The sequence below is a fragment of the Gavia stellata genome, chromosome 4 (genome assembly GCF_030936135.1).
Source record: "Gavia stellata isolate bGavSte3 chromosome 4, bGavSte3.hap2, whole genome shotgun sequence".
Lineage (NCBI taxonomy): Eukaryota > Metazoa > Chordata > Aves > Gaviiformes > Gaviidae > Gavia > Gavia stellata.
In genome coordinates, this window is record NC_082597.1 from 51,029,768 (window position 1) to 51,055,328 (window position 25,561).

Here is a 25,561-nt window from a genome sequence, read left to right on the forward strand (position 1 = left end):
TGAGATGAGATAGCTGCTGTACGGAATAACTTCTGTTACAGTAAGGAGACACTCTGACCTGCTGCTGCGTTAACCTTCTGCTACTGGGCATTTTTATCCAAGGTGATGCTTAGTTGCAATATGCTGGGGGTCTCGGTGGTGAATGCGTTATAGTACAGTCCTGTAAAATAAGTTCCCTCCAGGCTAGCCCCTGGCCTGTGGATTTAAAATCATGAATACCAATGCTGGAACAAGGAGACTGAGAAGAGAAGAGATTTGGGGTGTACTGAGACAGTCATGTTGTACAAATAAGAAATGATTTATGGCTCGTTGCTGGCAGCCTACTGTAAGCAGTCACAGACCAGGTATACCCCATGGCAGAGCCAAGCTCTGAGGAACAACATGGGGCAGATGCCGGGCAGCTAGCTGGGCTTCTTGTTAGTGGCTCTCCAAAGCAGGAGAGCAAATGGGAGGCTGAAGACAAGGAGTGCTAGTTAGGTGAAAGGTGGTGATTCTTGTAAATAATGAAGAGTAGTTACTGTGATGTGGACTCAAGTCACCAAACGTTAAGCATACTGACTTACACTTCCTATCATTTGTGTTAGTTACTGCAAGGAGTCAGTAGGGTCTGTAGCTATGGTGTGCTTGAAGCAGTGAACAATATTTTGAACAGACTGGAGGGGGAACTAGTCCTCTTTGTATGAAAGTACAGTTCTTGTCCTCACTAGGATGCCAGCCCTAGGGTTGATGCATTGCACTAGTAAAACGAAACCACGGTATAGCTTGCTCCAAGCTCAGCTTCATTCTAGTGCAGCACGGAGGAATGACTTGTTCTGGTACAAAAAATCCAAGGATAGCACATTATTGGATTACAGTGGTGCAAAAATCTTTCATGTAGACTCCACAAATTTTCAGGCACGATTATGTTGTCCAAACATTTTTTATAAATTTCCAGTGCTTTTTTTTTTTTTTTTTTTTTTTTTTTTACTTTATGGATGTTGCTGTGCCTTGTTCACAACACGAGCTTTTAAATTGCTGGCCCTTCAGATTCCAAAAATGACTTCTAACTGATATATGTCATCTTGAATTGCTAGTACAGAGTGTTCAGTGAAGCTAGTTTCACAGGTTCAATGCCCGTCAGTCAATCAACAATCATGATAAGGACTTCAATCCTAAGCCTTTTTTTTCATCCCATGTGCTGGTTTGTTTTTAATTTTTGAGTCTTGAGGTTTCAGATTTTCCAGCTTATACCTGGAGTGTTAGTTGCTGAAAATATTTTAATTAAAGAAAAGCTGAGAATCCCACAATCCTAAACGGTGATTCTTGAAAAAATAATAATAATAAAAAACAATTGCAAGATGAATGATGAAAATGGAATTGGTAAATGTATTTAGTTTAGCACTAAACCTAGCAGAAGTGTGAATTATGGCTCCATTTTAGTTGTATGGGTATTTCGATGCTGTTACTATTATCACCAGAGACAGAAAGTGGTTCAAGTGCAAGATGGGTGGGTAGGGTGGGAATGTAACCAAGCAGCTGCGCCCATTGCATTAGAAGTAATTTTATTTTAATCTGATCTCGTCGGTATTGTCCTAATTATATTTTATGTAACCACATTCTAGATAAACAATATATGATTATCAGCAAGAAAGAAAAATTGTTCACTACAATATGGGGGGAGAGGGGTTTATTTTTATATCTTAAAACAATCCAGAACTTACTCCTCACTAAAAACTGTGGAGCTGTAGAAGCTGAGACTCTTATTAAGTGTCATTACCTTAAGAAAACAAAATCTACATATGATAGGAAGGACACAGTTCTGTATTTGCATGAATTCCTGTATCTTAGCCACCCCTCCTGTCTTAGCAAAGTGTTCCTGTAGGTAAATTACCTTGTTAAAGATCGTAGAAAAGCTTTATTTACTTACATGTTCCATTCAAGAGCTTTTTCTTGTTTTCTTGATAAAATTCCTATGGATTTTTCTTTTGGCTATAACCTTAGGATCTAAAGTAAGAAAGTAAGAAAGTAAGCTGCTGAGAGGTATCAGGGCTTTGTTCTCCTCAAGCCAAAACACATGACGGAAATGGGAAGAGATACCTTTGGATGTGGGTGTCGTGTCTAACAGTCATTTAAAATAAAGTAAAATAAAACTTCTGCTGACTTTGCTGTCATTAAAGAAAATCTAAGTACCATATTGACTGCTAGAGGAAGTAATGGCTTGAGGGATTCTAACAGTTGTATTACTGATTTTCAGTAATTATAAGAAACTTTTCTGTTGAAAGGAGAAATTTTATTTAAAAAACCTATAGAAATAAAGGAAACTTTTAGTACCTAAACCATAAAATTTCCAAATAGAATAACTAGAAATTACTTGAAAGGTCTGAGCTGGTTAGTGCTGTATACACAAAGGAAGCAGGGATGACAAGCTACTTTGGTATCTCAGCCTAGCTCCTGAAAATAACTTCTTTATTAGTGTTAACTTCAGCAGGTCTCAGTATTTTGCTAAGCCCTTAGCATGACTGAAAATGCCTGGAAACAACATTCCACCGACACATAACTTCTGATCACCAAGCTCTGAGCTCGCTTTACAACAACGTGGCGGTTTGCCACAGTATTGCTGAAATTGGGTAATTGCTGCAACGGGCTGAAGATCAGTCAGAGAAACTGGGAGGCAGAGTCGTTGCTGCCAGCGGCTGTGAAGGGCATCGGTGCCAGGCATCACTGGTCATTACCTGCTGTCTTACACAGAGGGCATGCTATAAGCTAGGTAAAATACAGCCGCCAGGAAAACAGATGAGCAGCTATTCTGCTTGCTGAGGAGGGAATTATCTGTCTGGCTTTTGGTGTCTGAGAAGGGACTGAAGGGAAAGAACATGGAAAAGCCAGCAGCCCCTACGAGAGGTTGCACTTCTCACAGGGTGTATCAAATAACCAACCATCAGGACTAGTACTATGCTGAAAGGTGTAGTAGTAGAGCTTAAGGGTCCAGGGCAGTAACTAGTATCAGCACAGTTTGAAGCCATATATAAACAAAGTCTGGCTAGATAGCTGAACTTCAGGAAAAAATTGAGCTCATAGCAGAATCAGTCTGTCCTGGTCCCAAGGTTGCCAAAGAGGGGAGAGATTAATTGTGTTTATTAATCAGGTTATCTACAGTGCTTTGAAGTAGCCAGTGCCTCTGAGAAAGTCTAGGGAAATGTAAAAATACATCATCGTAATTATGGTGTTTAATCTCCCTGATAAATTGTGGATTTTATTCTACTTAAATCCTGTTTAAAAAATGGATTGCACCTGTGTTTTGGTTTTTAGTTCCAGAGTTGGAGCCATTAACTCTCCGGGAACTGAAATACCAAAATAATACTACTTTCTATGATATTTAGGAGTAAAAAAATGCAGGAGCAAAAGCTATTTACATTAGCATAAGAAACAAGCTGACATTTAATAGGAAAAAGTTCAAAGAGATGAATACACAGGAAAAGTTCAGTGCTGAGTGCTGCAAAGAACAAAATACATTAAAAAAATCCCCAAATTCAATGTGCCTGCCTTAATTTTTCTTTCACTGGCCCACAGGGTTTATAGAAGTAAATCCTTTTGTTTTCAGTGAAGTTGTTCCATAATTGATGTTTCATAGCTGAGGATTGCAATTTGGTGCACTGTTGGTTAATAAATAGTAAATGCGGAGGTATGTTAAACATGGGAAAAGATTCAAAGCCCAGTGCAAATTCTTCTTTTGACTTTATTGAGGTTATTTGGATCAGGCTTGATAATAAGAATTATTTGAGACTGGTAAGACTGGTATCTGAAGGCTGTAAAATAACTTTTCAAAATGCTTTGTTACCATTTAATTGTATTTCTTTAGGTTGCAGCCCTGAAATAGGATCTGTTCAGCTGAATCTCTGTACCCACACCCAGTTTGTCTCAGGGGGAATCCCCAAATTTGAGGTGTTGCTCTGGCCACCTATATTACACGTCATATGTTTGCTTTTTTCTTACCTAGCGTGCTGCTTATTGACACAGTCTGGAGGGCAGAATAAGTTATGGATCAACTGTTACTGCTTATGGGATTTTTAGCCAGTTCACTTTCTTTTAGGAAAAGCAATATTAAACAAGACTGAGCCTGTATTAGCTGCGATTTACCTATCTGTAAAGTGGGCAGTGGACTTAACATTTTGTAATTTATCAGCGTAGGGTGAAAAGTCGCTTATATTTCAACTAACATTGATATGAACTTAAGCTGCAATGGTGGTACTATCTTTGAATGGCTGCGTTGCTAGGAAGAGAGAATAAATTAAGTTAGCAAAGTAAGATTCTTGTCTAACTAGGTTGCAATGGAAGTGGCATTCCACTCCTTTGGAGCTGAAGCGCTTCAGATGCATGTTGTCTGTGAGGGAAACTGCCTGCGAGAAGATAACTTTTCTGGAAATTAATCTGTTTCTTTTAAGTCCCCTGATGGAGGATGCAGTGCCTAGTGCAGGCTGCTTAACTAGCCCACTATAACCGTGCATGCAGGTTTCATTTTGAAAGGGAACAAAAGTAAATTTTTAATTGAAGGGTATTTTTTGTTTGAAAACAGGATGCATGGAAGAAGTATAAGCAGTAGCAAATCTCTTGCTAGGCTACCTGTAAAAACTTTCCATGAATCATTACTAGCTCCTGAAAAGCTTAACCTGGAAGTATGAACCTTTAAAAATACAGGTACTGTATATGAGTTTGGCCAGTTCAAAGCCTGGGAAAGAAAGAGAAGATTAGAAAAAGCAGTAGTTATTCTCCTCCTAAATAAAGCCAACCTTCCAGTCTTTTATCTAAAATGCTGGACAACCATTTCATATGCTGTAATTTGCAAACAAAAGAAGTTGGTTTTGTGAAAATATTTCAGACTTGAATCTTAAATTCCTTTTATTGATTTGTCAATGTTTGATTTTCAGGCTAATTTGTGAATTTTCTTTGTTTGTTCTCACATTATTAAAATGGTTGCTTTACATTTAAAAACTAATTTCATAAGTCTGGAATAAATATTCAGAGGCATGCAGTATTTCATCTGTCTCCTCAAAGCATCTTTAAATTAAACTTCAAAAACAGACAACTACATTTATTCATATATTTAAAGAAAATGGACTTAAAATTTTGAGAAATGCCGAGTCATATTTTGCAAATATTAACTGCAGGGTTTTTATTATAATTCATTGCAGAGATTTTTTTTTTTTTCCTAGAATGAATACAGAAGTTTCACATTTGATGCCTGCTTCTTTTCTTAAAACTACTCTACATTCAACTTTTGGCTAGAGATTAATTGTATCAAAGTAAAATGCCTTAAGAATTAATTCATTGCAGTACTGCTAATAACCATTTTCATTATTGAAACAAATGTAAATGTATAGATACTACACGGTGACTTCAAACCCCATGGTTTAAGATGTTTTGAAACTTTCTGTCCTGTATTTTATCTACATGCTGGACATGCCTTTTAATAAAATAATACTGTTAAGGAAGTTCATGACGTGTCACCTACGTTTTATGTTCATTGCTCTCTTCGAATGGCACTTAATTTAAAGCTTTTATTATTTAAATGAATGGGAGGTTAGGAAGTACCAGAATAATCTAAGCGGCAGCCCAGAGCCTGATCCCCTTCAGTGATGCACTTCAGTCCTGCCTGTCATCTTTTCTCAGGAGCAATAAGGAATCACTTTTGGAGTAGCAAACGCCAGCTGGAGAGTGACACCCCCTCCTAACCTACTGTCCAGTGCCCTCAAACCCTGCTGGCACCCAGTGCAGCATGCTTAAGCTTAGTCTACAAGTTGGGCAGTCTTTCCATACCAAAACCTTCCCTTCCTTGGCATCAGCCTGGGTTTTGGTGGCTGGTGCGGGAGACCTGGATGTTGGTATTAGGGAGGGACACACTTGAAAAGGGGAGTGCAATGGGCACCAGGGTGAGGAGGAAGAGGAGAGGGAGGAAAGGAAAGGATTATTGCCTGGAATGGCAGTGGACGGCAACGGCTTGTAAGACGCTCATCTGTTCTTCAGGCCACTGAGTTTGGGCCACCCTGACTTGTATTTTGACAGTGTTTTTGAGATACAACACATTCAGAAATGTTTTCTGTGCTCTTCTTTCTAAAAACGACAGGCAACCATATAATATATTTCTTATTTTCCATCTTCATTACAAAGGTTTTGTGAGAGATTTAAGCAATTAGATGTGTTTTTAATAAACAAATCTAGAGGCTCATATTTCTTTTCTTTTGTCCTTAAAGTTGGAATGTTGTCCTACAGACAATTGAAAACAGCATAGTCCTAATAGATTAAATCTGCTTGCACTAGTTTTAAAAACACATTTTGGCTCTTGTTATCAGCAGAAACAAATTAGTCTGGAGAAAACAAAGACAATACATACATGCTAGGATACAGTTTGACTCTAACTAGCATAAAGAATCCTCTCAAAAGCTTTTTTTTTTTTTTTAATCTCATTATACTTGTACAGAGTTTCTAAAAAGATTTGGGACTTTTAAGTGAGTTTTTAAAAAGTGTATAGTAAATTTAAAAATCTGGTATTCTGGAATAACCCACAAGTAAAGAGAATAGCATTGTCAGAAGAGATGCCGCTTAGCATGGTTCCCACAGATTTGGACTTGCTACCCTGAATTCAGCAGTCCTCAAAAGTGTGGCCTGACAACCACCAGTAATTCCCCAATCCACAGAACCAGAGAGCGTAAGTCTGATGATACCGATGTGCGGGATTGATCGTGGTCCATTGATCTACAAAGTCTAGGAAATACTTTTTTAATTTACATGGTTAGCTTTCAGATTTGAGCAGAATTAGTGGGGAGTTGAGCTGAACCCAAACTGGCTCAAATATATATATATATATATATGTTTGTTCCTAAAACTGGAATAGACCCAAACCACCCTTCTGAAGTTTTGTTGAACTCAGACCAGAATTGAACTGGAAGAACTTTAGTTAGAGCTGAACCCAAACAGAACTGAAATGAAAAGTTTAAGGGCTTCCCTCCTTGGACTTAAAGTATTACCTGTGCGCATCCTTATTCTGTAACTGCAGAGTATAATCAACACCTGGGGTGCCTTGCTAAAGATGAATCCGAAACACCAGTAGCGCATTTACAGTTTCTGCTAATGAATTTGCAGCACTAGTTATAAACTAGTGGAAGGACAAGGAAACACCGGATTTTCCCTTTAATCAGACTTGGACCTCTGCTGTCATCCTCTTCCTTCCTAGGCTTATCTGTTTTCTTTCACGGCTTTCCTTCTTTGCATCTGTTTAGACTGTAAGCAAAGACCTGACTAAATGCTGGCTGTACAACTGCTCCCATTTACTTGAGCAGGAACTGGAGTTGCTCTGTGCATATCCATATGTTTTGCTAACTTTCTAAGATATTCTTGGACAGTATAAAATAAATAATCCTAATTGCCTCATCTGGCAAAAAGATACAGTAAACGCAAGTGATGTAACTGCTTGCCTTCGTTTTCTATTTTAAAATGTAGGCACATTATCTGGAATTAAATGCAGCTGTCAGGATGACAATAATGTGATATTTTAAGTCTCCAAGTTTGGTTACTCCAGTTCGAGATACAATATAGTTCCTTAGATCGTGACTGAAAAAAAAAAGCTGGCAATCAGAAATATAAGAAGCTAAGAAAGGAAACTTTCAGTAGCTGTACAGCGCTGTGCTGAGAAATCATCATATAGATGGTTTGTGGCGTTCTCTGCTCCCTGGTGCCAGTTTGTGTTGTTTACAAATGTATTTTCTCACAACCAGTATTACAAACTATGTATGACATGAAAATTTAAAACCACCTCAATTGTACTTCGGCTACAACAGCAGCATACTTCTTGTCTCAGAGTCACCGATGATGACTTACTTGTGTGGTTTCCAGTGTTGTCAGGGTCATAGTAAGTATGTTAATGCATCACTCTGAAACAACCCAGAGGAGTATTTAAATTTTTTATATCTGTGTTCCTAGAAGACTAACATGTGTGCCTGAGACGAAAAACGCTTACCTTGGTTTAATAGATGTATTGGAATAAGGTATTATTTATCAATTATTTAAAAGCAATTTAAGAGCCTTATATCAAATTTATTGTCTGGAAATAATCCTAGATAAAACCATTATGTCAATTAAACGAAAATATTGCTTGAAAATTGCCAAAGAAATAGCACCTCTGCAGAAGCTGGCCACATAATAAATGTATGTCATTTTTTTAAACATTTCTTAAATACAGTGTACAAACTTTGCCTTTAAGACTGTGATTTACATTCTGTGTCCACATAAATGTTCAACTTCGCTGTCAGCCACAGGAAAATCAAAGGAAAAGGATCTAAGCTTTCTGAGCATGACAAAGCGTGTATATTTATGCAAAATCTTGTAGATAAGTATCATGTTGAGCATATGCAGTATGGGAGCTCTACCAATAATACTTTCAGTTATATTTTTCCATGGCAAATATTTCCTGGGTACAATATCTAGGAAAGGCATGTCCAGGTTTCCATAACTAACTTCCAAATACCCTTAAATCTTCCAAATACGCCTAAATCTGTACGATTAGTCTGAACTGAATGTACAAATGGGATTCACACAGTGGCAACATTTCTAGCAGCAGCTGCAGTAACCACCTTTCCTGCTTTTCCAGAGGGTAGGCGTTAGCAAGCCAAGCAGACCACAGCCAGCTCGCTGTGGTTGCCTGCAGCTTCAAGGTAGCTCGTTCCAGCTCTGCAGGATCTTTTTTTTTTTCTTTCATCGCTATTGCGGTCCCAACATGAAAGAAAAGGGCTGACACTGCTCAAGCCTGTGTGACACCTGACACCTACGTAAAGATGGAAAAAAAGTTCAGTGATACATGATAGGAAATGACACCACCTCATTTTTATAGCCCTGTAAATCAGAGTTTTCTCTCTTCTTCTGTACTTTGGTTTCAAATATTCATATAAAATTATGTGAAAGAGATGTTTTCATATCCACTAATAGATGAATAAAACTAGGAGAATGTGCACAGCTCCTGAAGAGACAGGCTGGATCGTACTAATTGTTTTTCATCTATTAAAGTTTCTTCGTTTTTAGGTTGTTCAGATGAAAATAATGAAGCTAAATATATATAGTATTCAACGCAACATTGCTGTATGTTTGATACAATGATATCAGCACCTGGATGAAGTTTGGCTTGGCATATACTTGCAAATAGGAACCAGTAGCCCTAGAGATTAATGAGATCAGCTGTTTCTAATGTCACGAAAACTACATTTTTGTAATTTCTAATTTAATTTTGGATACAACTCCTCCACTTTCTAAAAAAAACCCACCACCCAGATGCTGAGAACACAGCAGGTCCTCCAAACTCCTGGAAAGGAGCCTCCTTCGCGGAGACCGCCACCCCGGCCGCGGCACCAAGCAGCGGAGGGGACCCCGCCGCGGGGGGGGGGGGGGGGGGGGGGCTGCGCGGCGGCCTCCCTCCCTCAGGCCGCTCTCGAGCTGGCGTGGGGCCGGCTACGCGCCTGCTGACAGCCCGGTCGGGGGTTGTTTCCCCTTGCTGAACGCCCGCTCGCGAAGCTCGCCGCAGCCGGGCGCTACAGCCAGTCCCGCCGCGGACGGGGGCCGGCTCCGCGCTGCCAGCGTCCCCCGCCAAACCACAGCCCCGCAGCAGACACCCCGCCGCACGCGTCCCCCGCCCCTAGGCCCACCTTCCCGCCCGGGCGGCGGGTGGGACGCAGCGGTGCGTCCCGACCCGCGGGGCCACCCAGCCCCGCTGCCCACAGCTGATATGGCGGCGGCGGCGGCGGCGGCGGCGGCGGCTCCCCCCCCACCCCCGCCCGCCCTCAGCGGGGCCGGCAGCGGCGGCCCTTCCTCGGTCGGCCCGCAGCAGGGCGGCGGCGGCGACTTCCGGCGAAGCCCTCTTGCCTTCAACAAAGATGGTGCTCCCCGCGCAGGCTCCGCGGGCACCGGGGTGCCCTGTGTAGTTCCCCACTTCCCTCTTGTAAGTACGGGGCGAGGGCGGAGAGGGCTCTCCCCTCGCAGCCCTCGCCGCCCCGCCCGCTCTCTCGCCCTCTGCGCGCTGTGGTGCCGGCGGCCGCGCTCGGCTCGGCCCGGCTCCCCCGCCCGCTGCCCCGGGCGCCGCCGAGGGGGAAGCGGGAGTGAAGGCGTCAGCCCGAGCGGTGCCGAGGGGCCGTTCGGCGGCGGCCCCCCGCGCTGCGGGGCCGGGGCAGGGGCCGGGCTTCCTTCCACGGGGCTGGCGGGGGCCGCGGGCCGGCGGCAGCGCCCGCCTCCGCTGCAGCAGCCGCGCCGAGCCGTGCCCCGAGGGAGGGCGGAGGGGAGGAAGGCCGGGGTGCTGCTGCCTGTCGGGCTGGGGCCGCAGCGGGAGGCTCGGGGCTTGGGTGCCAGCAGGTCGGGCAGCCGGCCCCTGACTGCGGCAGGAGCAGCAGCTTCCAGACCGCGGTTACAGGGGAGGAGTTAAACGCAAAACTTGATTTTTTTTTGGGGGGGGGAGATTTTTAACCTGTAGACATGCTGTGAATCGCCAAAATCACTAACGGATTAGGCAGGGTGAACCTTATTCTTAGCTAAGCTGGCACATGGGAGTGTACTTGGAGTCATAAGCAGCCCAGTGCAGTTGGTGTTTGGGAAAACGCCAGAGTGTTTCTAGCCAAGAACTAAGTGAATGTTCTTTTTAGGATCAGAAAGGGTCTTTCAAAAGTTTTATCCCCATTCATGGGCAGATTCTGTGTCAGATCCAGAAAGATATAAACCTGCCTGTATTGGTGTGGTGGTAAGTCAAGGACGGCGCTCATTCAGCAGGACGTGGGGATATAGTTCTTAAAATTTGGCTCTACAATGGAGAAGATGCGTTTTTAGAAGTATCTGGGGAAGATTTGAGCCATGTCATCTTTTGGGTAAATGGACATCTCATATTTTTACTTTAGCACCAGCATCACTAGAGAAAATTCATTTTAGAGCTTACTTTGGATCCGTAGATATAGGCTGCTATTCAAATTAATTGAAATTAATTCTGTGTTGCACTAAACTCTGTCTCTATACTGTTACACACCAAAATCCTGATACATTTCTGTATCAGGCTGCTTAGTTCCTGACTCAGACTTTTCCTTCTCATGCTAAACACACACAAAGAAATACTTAATCTTTAAAAAAATCTTAAAAATCAATACACCCCATCCTGGAAGTTTACTGGGCCAGTAACCTTGGTGTTAAGGGCCCTTGGTGTTAAGGGCTTTAAAACTTCAGTTGTGCTCACTCTGCAGTCAGCGAGCCAAAGGCCTTTTTCAGCAGAAGTTCCCCCTTCAGATTCATGGCTTGATAGGCATTTTTCAGTGCACGAAAGTACAAACTCAGATTGTTTGAAAAGGCCTTATTTTTGAAAAGCGTTGACCACTTTGGTCATGAAGAAGGGGAGCTCATCAAGTGCTGTGCAGTGACTGGAGAAGTCGATGTTCCTTGTCCGGCACAGGGGTGAGGAGGCTCGTGGACGGGGACTCTCAGTGGCCTGTGCAGCACGTGAAGCGCAAGAGCTTCATAGCATCTGAAACAGTTTCCTGCCTGGGTTGAGATAATGCCCTCAGAGCTGCTGCTGGGTGCCTGTCTTGAACTCTGTGAGTGCTTCATGACCTCAGGAGCTGTCAGGGAATCCTGGAAGGGAGAAATGGCAGGGATCTGCTGCCTGAATTTTATCTGGTTTTGCTTTAGTCCAGTGGTTGCTCCCAATAGTGTAAAGGTAGTGCATGTTAGAGACCAGAATCTTCAGCTTCACCTGTCCAAAATGAGCATCCTAACATCAAATGGGGAAATCCAGTTCTCTTTCTTGCCTGCTTGTTTTCCATCTCCTTGCTTGTACTCTCACTCTGTCCCTGGCACTGCTGCCTATCTGTGGTGCATCTACCAGTCCTGCTGCTGCTTTTGCAGTACTGCAGCAAAAGTGCTGCACCAGCAATAGCGTCAGAGGCACCAGTGGCAGAGGTCAGGTGTGACATCTCTCCAACTTTTTGGGGGTAGAGTCTCTTAAGGACTGGCAAATGCTCTAGCTGCCTTTAGCATGGACCTTGACCAGTTAGTGAGTGGGATTATTTGGCATGGTTTTTATTCCAGTGAAGGACTGGTCTTCACAGTGCCAAAGGTTCTCTTCCTGTCTAATATTTCCCAGGTAGGGCTTCATTTTAGCTCGTAAGACAGTGAAATCTGAGCGGAAAGAAGATGGTGGGGATCATTAATAGTTTTCCTAGGTTGGTGATTATGAGTTAGGCATTCTTTCTAAAGATTGCCAGGTATCAAACATCACTTCTGGGTGTTAAAAGTTGAAGTATTTTAATCTTCACACATTTCCCTACTCATTTTCTCACGCTCTAGGTTGCTAGATGGATGCCAGAGACAAGCAGCTTTTGCGTTCCCTGCGCCTGGAGCTCTGCACGGAGGTGCTAGTGGATGGAATTGTTATTCAGTATCTTTACCAAGAAGGGATTCTCACGGACAGTCATGTTCAAGAAATAAAATCCCAAACCACCAGTCAGAGAAAAACTATGATGCTCCTTGATATTCTGCCCAGCAGAGGACCCAAGGCTTTTGATACATTCTTGGATTCCTTACAGGAGTTCCCGTGGGTAAAAGACAAGCTGATGGTGAAGCGTAAGGAAATGACAGTACAAGATCCTGCAGGTAAGGCCAGGATTGTTGTTGCTGACATTTTGAAGCTTGTTCTCAAGTCGTAATTTTGAAAGTATTGAATGTACCAGTAATTTCAAGTTATGCGTTGTGTAGATATGGAGCATGATACCAGCAAAAGGGGACAGCCTGAATTTCCTGGAAGCCAGCTAAACACTAGGAAGTATTGCAAAGTTTGGGGAGTGAGCAGGGCTGAGTTTCAGGAGACCAGGAGACAGCAGGAGAGGCTGGGATGTCGGAGGACCCAGACTCCATTACCTCAAAGGGAGCAGACTATAAAAAGTAGTTTTGACTAGCTGCAGAACAGTCTCTTCACCATCCATACTGGATTATTTTTTGTTTTATATATGTTTTACAATGGTTTGTTTCTGGATTGTTCATATTGACAGAATTTTTATTTACTTACTTTTATTATGATTTTAATGTCATTTTGATTTAGTATCATATGCTAATTTAGATTTATTTAGTTTATTATGTTTACTGGAGTGCAAATATCTAGGATAATTACTTCCAAAATTACTAGCTATTGTTTAGTTTTAAAACAAATTTAGGAGCTAACCGATTTAGTGGGTGTTATATAATCTTATTTAGTCAATCTCTGGCTTTCTGACATTTAAATGTACTTCTAAAACTAGTTCTCTGGACTTGATGTTTGTTCAGAATTGATTTCTTTACCAAGCCATGCATGCAATTGTTGAGGTCTTTTAAAGTCAAGACAACTGCTTAAAATGCACGATTCTTGCCCTAGACTCTGGCAGCATGCACTGGCCGCTAACCTCATGTTACCAGCGAGATAGTGAAGTAGTCCTAACTTGGGAACATTGTTTCCAAGCAGTCTGATTAACCTTTCTCCAAGCCCTCCACCCTCCTGCCCTGCCCCATTTGAGTTTGGTCATACGTATTTTGATGCATGATGTGTGATTTTTCCAGTGTCAGTGTGCTTTTTGTGAGACTGAAAGTCTGTGAACATGGGTGACTAAGACCCGTTGACCATCGTGTGCACTTGCACCCCAGTTAGCTGCGTGTTCAAGAACGTTTTGTCAAGATCTGCTGGACAAATCTGACATTATCTTACCTTAGGACAATTTTAATGGAATATCGTGACAGCTTGTCTTTCTGTTGGGTCTCTGTGGAGGTTGCTTTATGCTTGCTCGGAAATGGGTAAATAATTTTCAGAAACTGGGAAATAAATGTCCTGTGCTGCCCATAGGGGAAAACACTGCAAGTTCTCAGCACAATGCAAACTTGCAGCATTGAGTGTGTTGGAAAAGACCTTGCTCACTGTTATGACAAATCCTGTCATGTTAATGGTCTTTATTTGCCTTACAAATCAGCCTCTATCTTTGCTAATTGCTGATTAAGCTGTTGAATAATCCTTATAGTTCCAGAAATGCACACACAACCATCGCGTACAGTCAGGATCGTGTAGTTTGTTACTAGAAATATTGTTTCTGATTTTTGTTCTTTGATTGTTTTGTAGATTGCTTCTTCCCATTCCTGATTGCTTGTGACTAATGTGCTGGATTTATGCATATCAGGTTCTCTGGTTTCGAGTGGGCTGACTGTACTTGATAATCCTATTGCCAAATTTTGTGTGTAAGTTAGAAAAGGCTTCCAGATTAGATCAAAGGTTACTGTTATTTTTACTGTGGCAATAGAGAGTGTAAGAACAGGATAAGAGGCAGATAGCCAAGGTTTTCTTAATATTTAGGCATGATCTTTAGAAGCCAAAGAAAGAGAGCACCATCTGTGCCCTAATAAATGCTGAGTGCACCCTGGAATGAATTGGAAACTATGGCGGCATCATCAGTGCTGATTACATGCAAGAAAATGTGGTTTGAGATAAAAAGTCTCCCTTTGCCTTCTAAACAACAAAATTCTAAGCTTTTCTCTCGGCAGAGTACTTGAGCATATGCTTGGCCTTAAGCATGGAAAAAGTCATTAGCTCTAATAAAACTATAAGCACACTTAAAATTAAATGTGTTCTTTAGTGCCATGCTAGATAACTTAACTTCTGCCTTATTGGAAATAGTTGTTATAAATGATGATTTGTCAGTGGCAAGTTCTTTTAAAGAATCTATTTGTAGTGAAAAAAGCCTGCCACATACACACTATCTTTTTTTTGACCATAAAACTTTTAAAATTGAAGTTGGTTTTATGGCTTTAAATCTTTTTTTTCTTTGAATCATGCTTACTTACGGAAATCACATGCCTGCTGTTCACTTGTTTATGCTCAATTAAAATTGTGTTTTCTCAAGCAAAATATCCTCAGTTTTTGCAGATCTTTTGCAGGACTAAGGACTGGTGGCAAGTTGTTCCTTGAAGGAAGGTTGTATTTTATACTCTTTCACTTCTCACTGACTACATGTAGGATTTTTAAAGTCAGTAAAAGTAGACCATTAGGTTTTCTCTATCTGAACATAAAAACTGTGGCATGTGCACAGTGATTTTTCTATGTAGGCCTTTGGACGCATTTTGTTCAAAGAGATCAGGCTTTCTATCTTTGCTTCAGCTGAGAAATAGAGTTTATTGGTTCCCAGTTAAAAAAATCACAACTGCAATTGTTATGAAGCTTTTAATTTATTTTCTTCCCCTAGTAAAAAAAACCCCAATCAATAAACCAACCGAATCAAACAAACAGCAATTTCAGAAAGACAGAAACAAAAACATTTTTGTGATGTAGTGTAAATGTGATCTGGTGGACCGAGCAGCTATGAAATGGAAGCCAAAGTCCGAGAACTCAACAAGACACTGCCATTGACTCATCGGGAGCCTTTAGGCAAATTCTTCTAAGGCAATGGATTTATTGATTCCCCAGTTGTGTGACTCGGTGTAATGTTCATAGAGCAGCATATAGTGTAACTGTAAATTGGCCCAGGATTCGACCCAGAGTATGCTGTTTGGCTGCTTGCAAATAAATGAACTGTAAACCTTGTGATATCCTAAGTTTTATTCCTGAATGTCAGTTGACTTAAAAGTAATAGTTCTGTATGCTGTTATCTGCCGTAGTTCCAAGGAACACAGAAGACCCTAAACCTGCAGATCACAAGGAATAGTTTTACCATGGGAATCAGGAGAGTGACGTGCAGGCAGGTAGGGCCACTTGCATCTCTATAACTGCAGCGAAGAGACCCAAGATTCCTTCCCCTTGCTTGTTTACTTTATGCACAAGACAGCCTTTTGCATAGGGTCACCTCTCTCCTCTCTCGTATGGATCTGTCAGATGGCCACAGCTTTGGGGAAACCTTTTCTTAAGGTAGGGAAAGCATCATTGTAAACCCCAAAAATCTTCAGAAGAAAATTTAAGTCATGTGCTTTTGGAGGTAAATATTTATGACTTTAATTGATTTCAAGATGATAGGGTATTTCTTGCTTGTGTAAGAACCTGTGATAAAACAGTTCATCCTGTGCAGAGTGGCATTGCAAGACTTAATCATGATAAACATCAACTGCAGCATGAGTTCCTGGTTTTGAAGATCAAAACTTCTGCCATATTAAGAGTTAACAAAAATAATGTGGGTCTGTTTCGTTGGGAAAAGACTATTCTGTTTTTTCTGCCCTAGTTTGGGTAACTTTATGCCTTTGTCAGGAACATAAATCTTCAATATAGTATTATAATTCCTATGAAAAACTACAGCTGTTGGCAACAGAATTCCATTCTTTCTAGGAACAGCAAACAGTTATCCAGCATTTTTTGCACTGAATAAAAAAAATATAAGCTTTGACGGTGTTTGTTTATCAGAATGTTCTTCTAATCTCTCTCTGCTCAGGAATGTCTCTGACAGAGTATTATATTTCTTTCTCTACTATATGTTGCTATAAAATTATTTGCTTCTAAAAGTGTTAGTACTGCGCCTCTCTGTAGTATAGATGATTTCTCCATTCCATAGGAAATCGCAGCATATTGAGAAAGAGAAAAGTCTGAGATACAGTGTTTGCCAAAGGAATCCTGCAGCGGCCGTTGCTATCTGGCAAATGTTAGTGGATTTGGGGCATGGAGTTACACAGAATCGTCTTGGGAAAGCTGTTCTCTCACAACTAAGCAAGGCGTGTTTTCTAATGCATGATTTTGTTGTTGTTGTTGTGGTACCTAATCAGCAGTGTGCATTAGGGTCCTGTTAGACTTGGGTGAGGTTTTTTGCTTTGAATGGATTTTGGTGTGGTTGGGCTGTTGTTTTTTTTTTGTGTGTGTGTTCTTGTATAGCTATATAAAGCTTCATGTTGTGTAACACTTTGGATGAAGCATGCAAATACAAAACAAAGCAAAACATGTACTTCTGCTGAGAAAGCCATCCTTCTCCCTCCCCCTCCCCCAGCTTTCCCAAAGTCCTTTTTCCACAGCTGGGTTGTAGGTTTGTAAGAATTCGGATTCAAATGCAACAGCATTAGGACATGGGGAAGTTTAGCATCTCTTCTTACCTTTTGTTGGCTGCTTCCTGCCCTCTTCCTATCCTGCTTCCTCTCACGTCTAATGCAGTGAGGAAACAAACTGGTCTCTTGCCTTTTCCATTTGGATGTCAGATAGGACAGCAGCTGATGAATTCCTTTTCTCTCTCTAAAATGGTGGACAGAAGACGGGTTTTTTTCTTTCTTCTCTTTCCCTCCCCTCTCTTGTATAGTCCAGTGGCAGAAGGGGGAGTTTCCTCCCATGTTGTCTGAAAGAAAGGGATGGGCTTAGCAGCCTTGGCTGTGCTGGATTGACCTGGAGATGAAGGAATGCCCTTGTGCCACATCCCAATGCCTGGAGGCTATAGAAAATGTTCTCTGGTTCTCTGTAAAGATCCAAAGGCATCCTCGTAGGAGAATTTCCCAAACTCTTTTCCACATTCCCATCTCCCCTGAAAATCGAGTGTTACATTTACAGCTTTGGCTTTGTTCCTGACCGCAGCAAGATCTGTGAACTCTGGCATTAAAGGTTCGTGCACACACTCAATATTAACAGCATGCATCATGACATGGACAAGTAATCAACTTTCCTGGTTCTACAGAGTGTTCTGTGTATGTATTATGGTTTTAATGTGTGTATGAACATAAGATTTTCTTTCTTTTTTTTTTTTTTTTTACAGTTTAAGGAATATTTGCTTTGTTGCTTTTTTGCCATGTTAATAAGCAGCTGTGTTTATGCTGCTTACGTCTATGTTTTTCACTTTGAGAAGCCCAAATCTTAGGCATCACTGTTAAGAACTATAGTGTTTCCTGTCCAGTCTCAAACAGTTTCTTTCAGGTAAGTTAATGGAAAGATAGAACCATACTTGGTGTCATCCTCAGTAACACAAATATGTGTTATATAATAATATAATCTATATAATAATAATATAGATTTAATAAAACGTATAGTCCCTGGAAACAGGATAGGAGGAGTGAGTTCTGGCGAGAGGTGTTTGGGCCAGCTGTGCCTGATCAAGTACTCATAACCAGTGCCACTAAGAGGAAGCAATGGCTAATTGGGATTGAAGACTCTCTGGTGTATGGAATGGAGACATCCATCTGCTGACCAGGCCTGATGACTTCCAAAGTTTGCCACTTCCCCAGGGACTGGATCCAGGACATCCCAGAGGTTGCCAAGGCCTGGCCAATCATCAGACTTTGCTACTCTGTGTGGGCACTAGTCATACTTCAGTAGATTAAGGGTGACTGTGGCGCTCAGTGATCCCATGTGAAGGGATGGAGCCCAAGCAGTGTTGTCCATCCTGCCATTCAAGGGGGAAAGACCTGGGCAGGGGTGGATGCATCCTGCGTATTCACACCTGTCTGTGTACCTGGTGTCATGGCAGGACTCTATGACCATAGGACCCTTTTCAAGAAATGGGGACTGCTAGGGACAGATGGGATCAACCTGACAGTGTGGGGCAAAAGTGTCTTCACCAGCAGACGTGCTGGGAGGAAGTGGAGGTCTGCACAGTTGCAGCGCTGTGATTTCATTGGATTTGCAGAGACACCGTGGGATAATTCACACAACTGCAGTACCATAGAGCATGGCCTCAGATTCTTAGACAAGGATGCCATTGCAGTCTCTTCAAAGGAGTGTCTTGAATACACAGAGCTTTGCCATTGCCTGGGCAACAGGCTGGTCAAGAGCTTATAGGTTAGGATCAGAAGGGAGCTCAGCAAGAGAGACATTGTGGTAGCATATTTTATAGGGCTTCCCAATCAAGAGAAGCTAGAGCCTCAAGAAGGGATGATAGCAGCTTTCCAATGCCTACAAAGAGGGTATCAAGAGAAGACAGGGATAGACTACACACAGCAATGCATGGTGGGACGATGAGACATGAAGGGTGTTAGTTGAAATGGGAGGTTCTGACTGGCTGTAAGGAGAGTTTTTCATCATAAGGGGAGTCAAGAAGTGGAATGGGGACCCAGAAGGGTTGAGTAGTCTTCATCTTTGGAAGTTTTCAAGACCTGGCTGGATAGAATACTGAGCAACATGGTCTGATCTCAGAGCTGACCCTGCTTTGAACAGGAGGTTGGACAGGAGACCTGAGGTCTCTTCCAACCCGAATTTCCCTATGATCCTATGAAGCCTTCTTAAAAAAGTGCTTCTATTGCAGGCCCTGGTTCTCAGGGAAACTTTTAACAACCCTGGTGTTTACTGGGAATGTGACACAGTACATCCAGGAGACTTCTGGAATGCAGAAGGGGCAATATCTTGATGAATGTCCTAGATGAGTAGACTAAGGGAGGTGCTCTACTGGCCTTGCTACTCACAAACAAGGAACAATTTTTCAGGGATGTGTTTGTTAATGTCAGTCTTGGCTGCAGTTACCATGCAGTGCTCAAATTTAAGATACTGACAGAAGAGAAGAAAGTAAGTAGCAGAGTAAAGGTCCTGGACTTTAGCATGTTCATGAAACTGGTTGATGGGACACTGTAGGAGACAGTTCTGGAGGACAAAAGCACCCAGGAGACCTGACTGATCATCAAGGAAAATATCTTCAAAGCACAAAAATGGTCCATTCCTACATACAGGAAAACCAGCAGGCATGGCAGGAGGCCATCTTGGCTGAAAGGGGAACTCCCAGCTGAGCTCAAATTCTAATTGTTTAGGAGGTGGAAGTGAGGACAGGGTACCCAGGAGCAATATAAAAAGCATTCTGTGGGCTTTTAGGGATAGAGTTATGAAGGTCAAAGCTCACCTGAGTTTGAAACCATTCAAGGATGTGAAGGACAAGAAGATGGGCTTCTACAGGTATATTGGCAGTGGAAGGAAGACTAAGGCAACCACTGATGAAGGGCATGGAAAAGGCTGGGTCTTCATATACAAAGCCTTCTGTCAGTTAGCCTTGGTCTCTGTGCCTAGTAGTGGAATGTGGATGAGGGAGGTGCTGTTTATAGTAGAAGAGAATTGAGTTAGGAGCTACCTGAGTAGAGTGGACATACACAGATCCATGGAGCTGGATGGAATGTGTGTGAGTGCTGAGGGAGTGAGCCTGTGTCTTTGAGAGGCTGTTCTCTGACATGCTTGGTAGGCTGTGGTAAGCCAAATGCACAAAGTGCAATAGAGTGACTGGGGACAGCTAGCTTGGGTTTACCACAGATAAATCAAGATGGACCAACTTGATTCTTGCCTTCTGTGATAAAATTACTGCCTCTCTGGATGACAGCAGTAGATTTCATTTAATTGACTTCAGCAAAGCTTTCAGCATAGTCTCATAGCATTCTTGTGGTTAGCTGGGAAGGTATGGACTGAATGGGTGCACTGCATGGTGGGTGAAAAAAAGGCCGGACCACCAGTCTCAAAGGGTGGTGGTCAGTGGTTCAATGTCCATCTAACTGGGGGTTAGTTACAAGGCATGTTCCTCAGGGCTGACAGTGGGACCAATTCTGTTTAACTTCTTTGTCAGTGACCTGGGTGATGGGAGGGACTGTATCTTCAGGAAGTATGTAGGTGAAATAACTTTGCACACTTGTCAGTTTGTGTTCTGGGATCTTCTGAACTGTGCCTAAAGCAGGAAGGCAGGATGACTCCAGGCCTTGGGGATGATTTGACACAGGAGAGCAGGACAGCCTCTCAGAGGGATCCCAGCAAGCTGGATGAATGGGCCAGCAAGAACCTCATGACATTCAGCAGAAGGAAGTGTAAAGTCCTGCTACCTGGGATACAAAATTCCCGCAAAATTACTCAAGATGGGCACTGACTGGCCAATTGCAACTCTACAGAAAAGAAGCTGGATGTCTTGATAGGCAGCAAGTATGATGATGAAGACTAACCACGCACAGGGCTGCATCAGCAAGAGCAACGCCAGCAGGCTGAGGGAAGTGATTATTCCCCTGTACTTGGTACTAGGAGGCTGTATTTGTAGCTTTATGCCACCAGTGCAAGGGAGAGATTGGCAAACTAGAGAGTCTTGTGGAGCTCCGCTAAAGTGGTTAGTTTAACATGAAGTACAGGGAAAGGCTGAGACAACTGAGTTTGTTCTCGGAGAAGAGGAGGCCAAGTAGACTCAGAAAAGGTGGAGTCAGACTCTTCCTGCGGGTGCGCAGTAAAAGGAAAAGAAGTGGCAGCCACAAGTTGTAGCAGGGGAAGTTCTGATTGGATATAAGGAAAAAAAATTTACAAGACCGGTTAAGCACTGGCCACCAGAGGTTGCAGCCCAAGTAGGGTTGCCCAAAGAGCCTGTGGAATCTCCATCCTTGGAGAGTCAACACTTAATGGTAGAAGACCCTGAGCAACCTGATCAGACTTTGAAGCTGGCCTTGCTTTGAGCAGGAGGTTGGACTAGATGACCTCCAAAGATCCCTCCCAACCTAATTTTTTCTGTGATGCTGTAAGCTTGGCATCACACTCTGTGTGCTCAGTATGTGGGATTTTACTCTAAATATAACTGGTGCTGACATAGGACACTTTGGATATGTATGCATGACTTCTAGTTCAGATTAGGAATGTGCTTTTTAAGTGAATTGGAGTGTTTGAATTATATTTCTTTCAGGTGAATATAAACAGGAAAATGTGCTCTGGGTGTTCACGGAGTCCATAGGACCAGACTAGAGCCAGTTAGAAGTGAAACCTTCCAGCTGTGTATAGTCTGAATGCCAGATCCTCAGCATGATCTGTATCAGTCTATACATCCTCTCCTATTGCTCTGTACTGCTTGTACTTCTGGCCAGTGGATGAGGTGGTTTTGTCCATAAACACCTGCAGTCTTCCCAAAATTCTGTGTTCATGTATACATATAGATGTAGATGTGCATCATACCAGGGATGCTGCTGCATGCAAATAAATGCTTTTTTTTTTTCTTCGATTATTTAAGTATCTCTGTTCCCCAGAGTTTATAGTACTGTTTCTCATCTTGGGGTATGTCCCTTCTCAATGGCTTACAGAGTTCACTACCTGTAGTTTTCCATTAGACAAAATATCTTAATTCTCTGTCCATTTTCCTTCTCAACTTGCATCACAGTATGATAAAATCATTCCCATGTCTTTTATTCCCAAAAGCATGCATAGTTCACAGAATCACTACGGTTGGAAAAGACCTGCAAGATCATCAAGTCCAACCATCAACCAACACCACCATACCCATTAAACCATGTCCCACAATGCCACGTCCACACGTTCCTTGAACATCTCCAGTGATGGTGACTCCACCACCTCCCTGGGCAGCCTGTTCCAGTGTTTCACCACTCTCTCAGTAAAGAAATTTTTCCTAATATCCAGCCTGAACCTCCCCGGGCGCAACTTGAGGCCATTTCCTCTTGTCCTGTCACTCATCACTTGGGAGAAGAGACCAACACCCACCTCTCTGCAACCCCCTTTCAGGTAATTGTAGAGAGCGATGAGGTCTCCCCTCAGCCTCCTCTTCTCCAGGCTGAGCAACCCCAGTTCCCTCAGCCGCTCCTCATAAGACTTGTGCTCCAAACACCTCACCAGCTTCGTCGCCCTTCTCTGGACACGCTCCAGCACCTCAATGTCCTTCTTGTAGTGAGGGGCCCAAAACTGAACACAGGATTCGAGGTGCGGCCTCACCAGCGCCGAGTACAGGGGCACGATCACCTCCCTACTCCTGCTGGCCACACTATTTCTGATCCAGGCCAGGATGCCGTTGGCCTTCTTGGCCACCTGGGCACACTGCTGGCTTATATTCATCTGTCTCTCAACCAGCACCCCCAGGTCCTTTTCTGTGGGGGAGCTTTCCAGCCACTCATCCCCAAGCCTGTAGTGTTGCATTGGGTTGTTGTGACCAAAGTGCAGGACCCGGCACTTGGCCTTGTTGAACCTCATGCAATTGGCCTGGGCCCATCCATCCATCCTGTCCAGATCCCTCTGCAGAGCCTTCCGACCCTTAAGCAGATCAACACTCCCTCCCAACTTGGTGTCATCTGCAAACTTGCTGAGGGAGCACTCAATCCCCTCATCTAGATCATCTGTGCAGTCCTCTATGATCCTTGAGATCTTTTGTTAATTGCTGCCAGCTTCCCACTGTTGGTCTTGTCTCAGGATGTGGTGGGGCAACCATTGAAAAAGCTTTGCACAGACAATAATAATTGTTTTCTAGAACAGACTGGAAATTTTCTTGTAAGGACTTGATCCTGCAGCTTGATAAAGCCACTTGTAAACATGAAAAAGCAAGATGCAGTTGTTATTTTTGCATTATGTCATCAGTATAGGCGTTCTGTTGATACTAATTAATGGCTCTTACAGCCCACAGATACACACTAATATATGCTCCAGCATAACTGACAGAACTTCCTACTTAAGACTTTGTAGACTTCTTTTCATGAAAATTTTCTTCATTAATATGAGTTGGCCAGCTCTTCTTTTAGCACCTCCAGAATTGCCTTGGAGCTCCATCTGAAAATGTTTTAATTTTTGTATTTCTATTGCATGGGGGAAATCTATTGTCTTTCGTAAATTAAGTCTATGAATGCTGGTTTTAAAAAAAAACTAACAACCAAGTAGCAAACACACCCACCTTAGCTTGCATGTGTTCTGGAGGCTGCATAGCCATCCAAAGTCAGTAAAAATGTTAACTAGTGTCTCACAGTGAAAGTCTGTGAAGTCAGAGGCCAGACTCCTGTTGACCAGAGCAGGACAAAGGTCTTGCCACTGATGACTGAAATGTTCTCTCTGGTGAAGGAATGGGTGCTATGCTGTCTTCCCTACGCTGACGTGGCAGCATGTCTCGACCTTCAAAGAAAAATAATTTCTATAGCTGAAAAGCTGTTATTAGTTAAAACTCTGCACTCCTTTTGCCTGTCGTCTGAGAGTATCATCAGTGACGTGACTTACTTCTCACTGGGAAATGTCACTTGTATGGCAAAGGTCAGAAAGTTCCTCTAGGATACACTTGATTATGCATGGTTATTATATCTTGAGGCCCTCCCTGCATTGCCATATGCAACTAAGCTTTCCTTCCACATTTGTTTACGGTCATATATATGTTTATATGAATGAGAACTAGAGCACCCAAGTATCACTCGTTGTTACCTGAGACAGATGCAGCTGCAGTTTATCTTGTTAGAAGATTTACGGTTTTGTATACAAGATGTTTAAAGCCAATTTTTATCTATTTGGCAATTGTCTGTGTATACAGAAAACCAATCTTCTTGCTTCTTTTAGCCATTGGACTATTGTTCCAGTATACTGTCAGATTTTCTTTTTAAGTTTTCTTCCTGCTCTTGCTTTGTCTGTGAATAGATTTGCGTTCCCTCATATATTGATGTATTAGCAAGGAGTTGTACACGTGTTTTGACAAACACCTCTGCTGCGAACTGAAGTGAAGCTTCAGTGTTTCTGCCAATCTACATTCAGAGAAGGAACCAGTTTGATTTACACTATACAGTTTGTGTGTTTAGGAAATAAACATTAATGCATCAGGTCAAGAGGAATAAATTGCCATTCGTGCACCACTTCTTCTGGCATCCTGCTTAGTGTTTCACCACCTTGCCTGGGATTTTTCAAAAAGACTCATAGTTAACCCAAGCTCACCTACCCCTCCTCCCGTCAAGGTCAAGGGTAAGCTCCCCTGGGCTTTAAAGAAGGCAATTTTAGTCCTGTGCTGATGCTTTTGAAAGTCTTCCCTTTCATTTGTAGTTAATGATATGTTGAGCTCTTTAACGAACAGCCTGTTTCAATCTTTGGATCTTTCTAATAAGTCACGTGCTATGGTTGAGTGAAAGGACTTTACAGAGGTAAAGGGCTGACTAAGGCCCTTGCCAGCCCTGGGCATCTCTGGCTGGCTCTGGTGGGAGGTAGGCTTCCTCCGCGGGCAGCTGGTGCTGCCTTTAAGCAGGGGCATATGAATCCTCAGCAAAATATCTGTTGAGAAAGGAAAGCTGGAGTGAAACGGAAAACCAGTACTTTCTAGTATTTCTGTGTGAAGAAAGTATTTCTTAAAATATGTTTTTATTTACTGTAGGCAATGGCTGTGTTTGCTCAGCTTTTCAAAGCAAAAAGACATGTTCTTTATTCTTACTCCTCTTCTGTTTAATTAAAAAGTCATGTTTTTCTCTGTAATCCAGTTCTGCCACATCCAACATGAGATCAGTTTCATCTTGATACCCTTGAACAGCAATTGCTGCGGTTGGGGTTGCAAAACACTCCCATCATCCCCTTGGTTCATGTGCCCATGGTGGCTCTGACAAGTTCACCTGCAAAATGCTCATTTTAAAAGTAACATCAGGTTATAGCTAGAAATGCTAGCTGGCTGTTTGCAGTAGAAAGTAACTCAGGATTCTTGGGGCATTCCCCTTGCAGGCACCCAGATCCAAAATGGGAAGCCGAGCTGCTGCCTGTGCCTGCTGCCAGGTCCCTGGGCACTGCAGCTTTTGCTGTTGGAGCTCCCCAGGCACTTCAAAGCCTGCTCTGGGCAGGTCCCAGGCTGCCCACCTCTTGACAGTGCTGAGCAGTGCGGTGCCTCACGCACGGACCGTGTCGCGACATGCAGCCAGGCCTTTCTCCATCGACCTTACCCACAGG

General features: G+C 42.8%; 1 protein-coding gene across 1 annotated transcript in view; it reads left to right on the plus strand.

Moving 5' to 3' along the window:
* The first annotated feature begins 9,864 nt into the window (after positions 1–9,864).
* Positions 9,865–25,561, plus strand: part of CRADD (CASP2 and RIPK1 domain containing adaptor with death domain) — a 79,848-nt gene continuing 64,151 nt past the window's right edge. The window contains exons 1-2 of the mRNA XM_059816223.1: positions 9,865–9,958; positions 12,337–12,642. Of these exons, the coding sequence (XP_059672206.1) occupies positions 12,345–12,642 (298 nt within the window). The 5' untranslated portion in view covers positions 9,865–9,958; positions 12,337–12,344. The remainder of the gene's footprint in view (positions 9,959–12,336; positions 12,643–25,561) is intronic.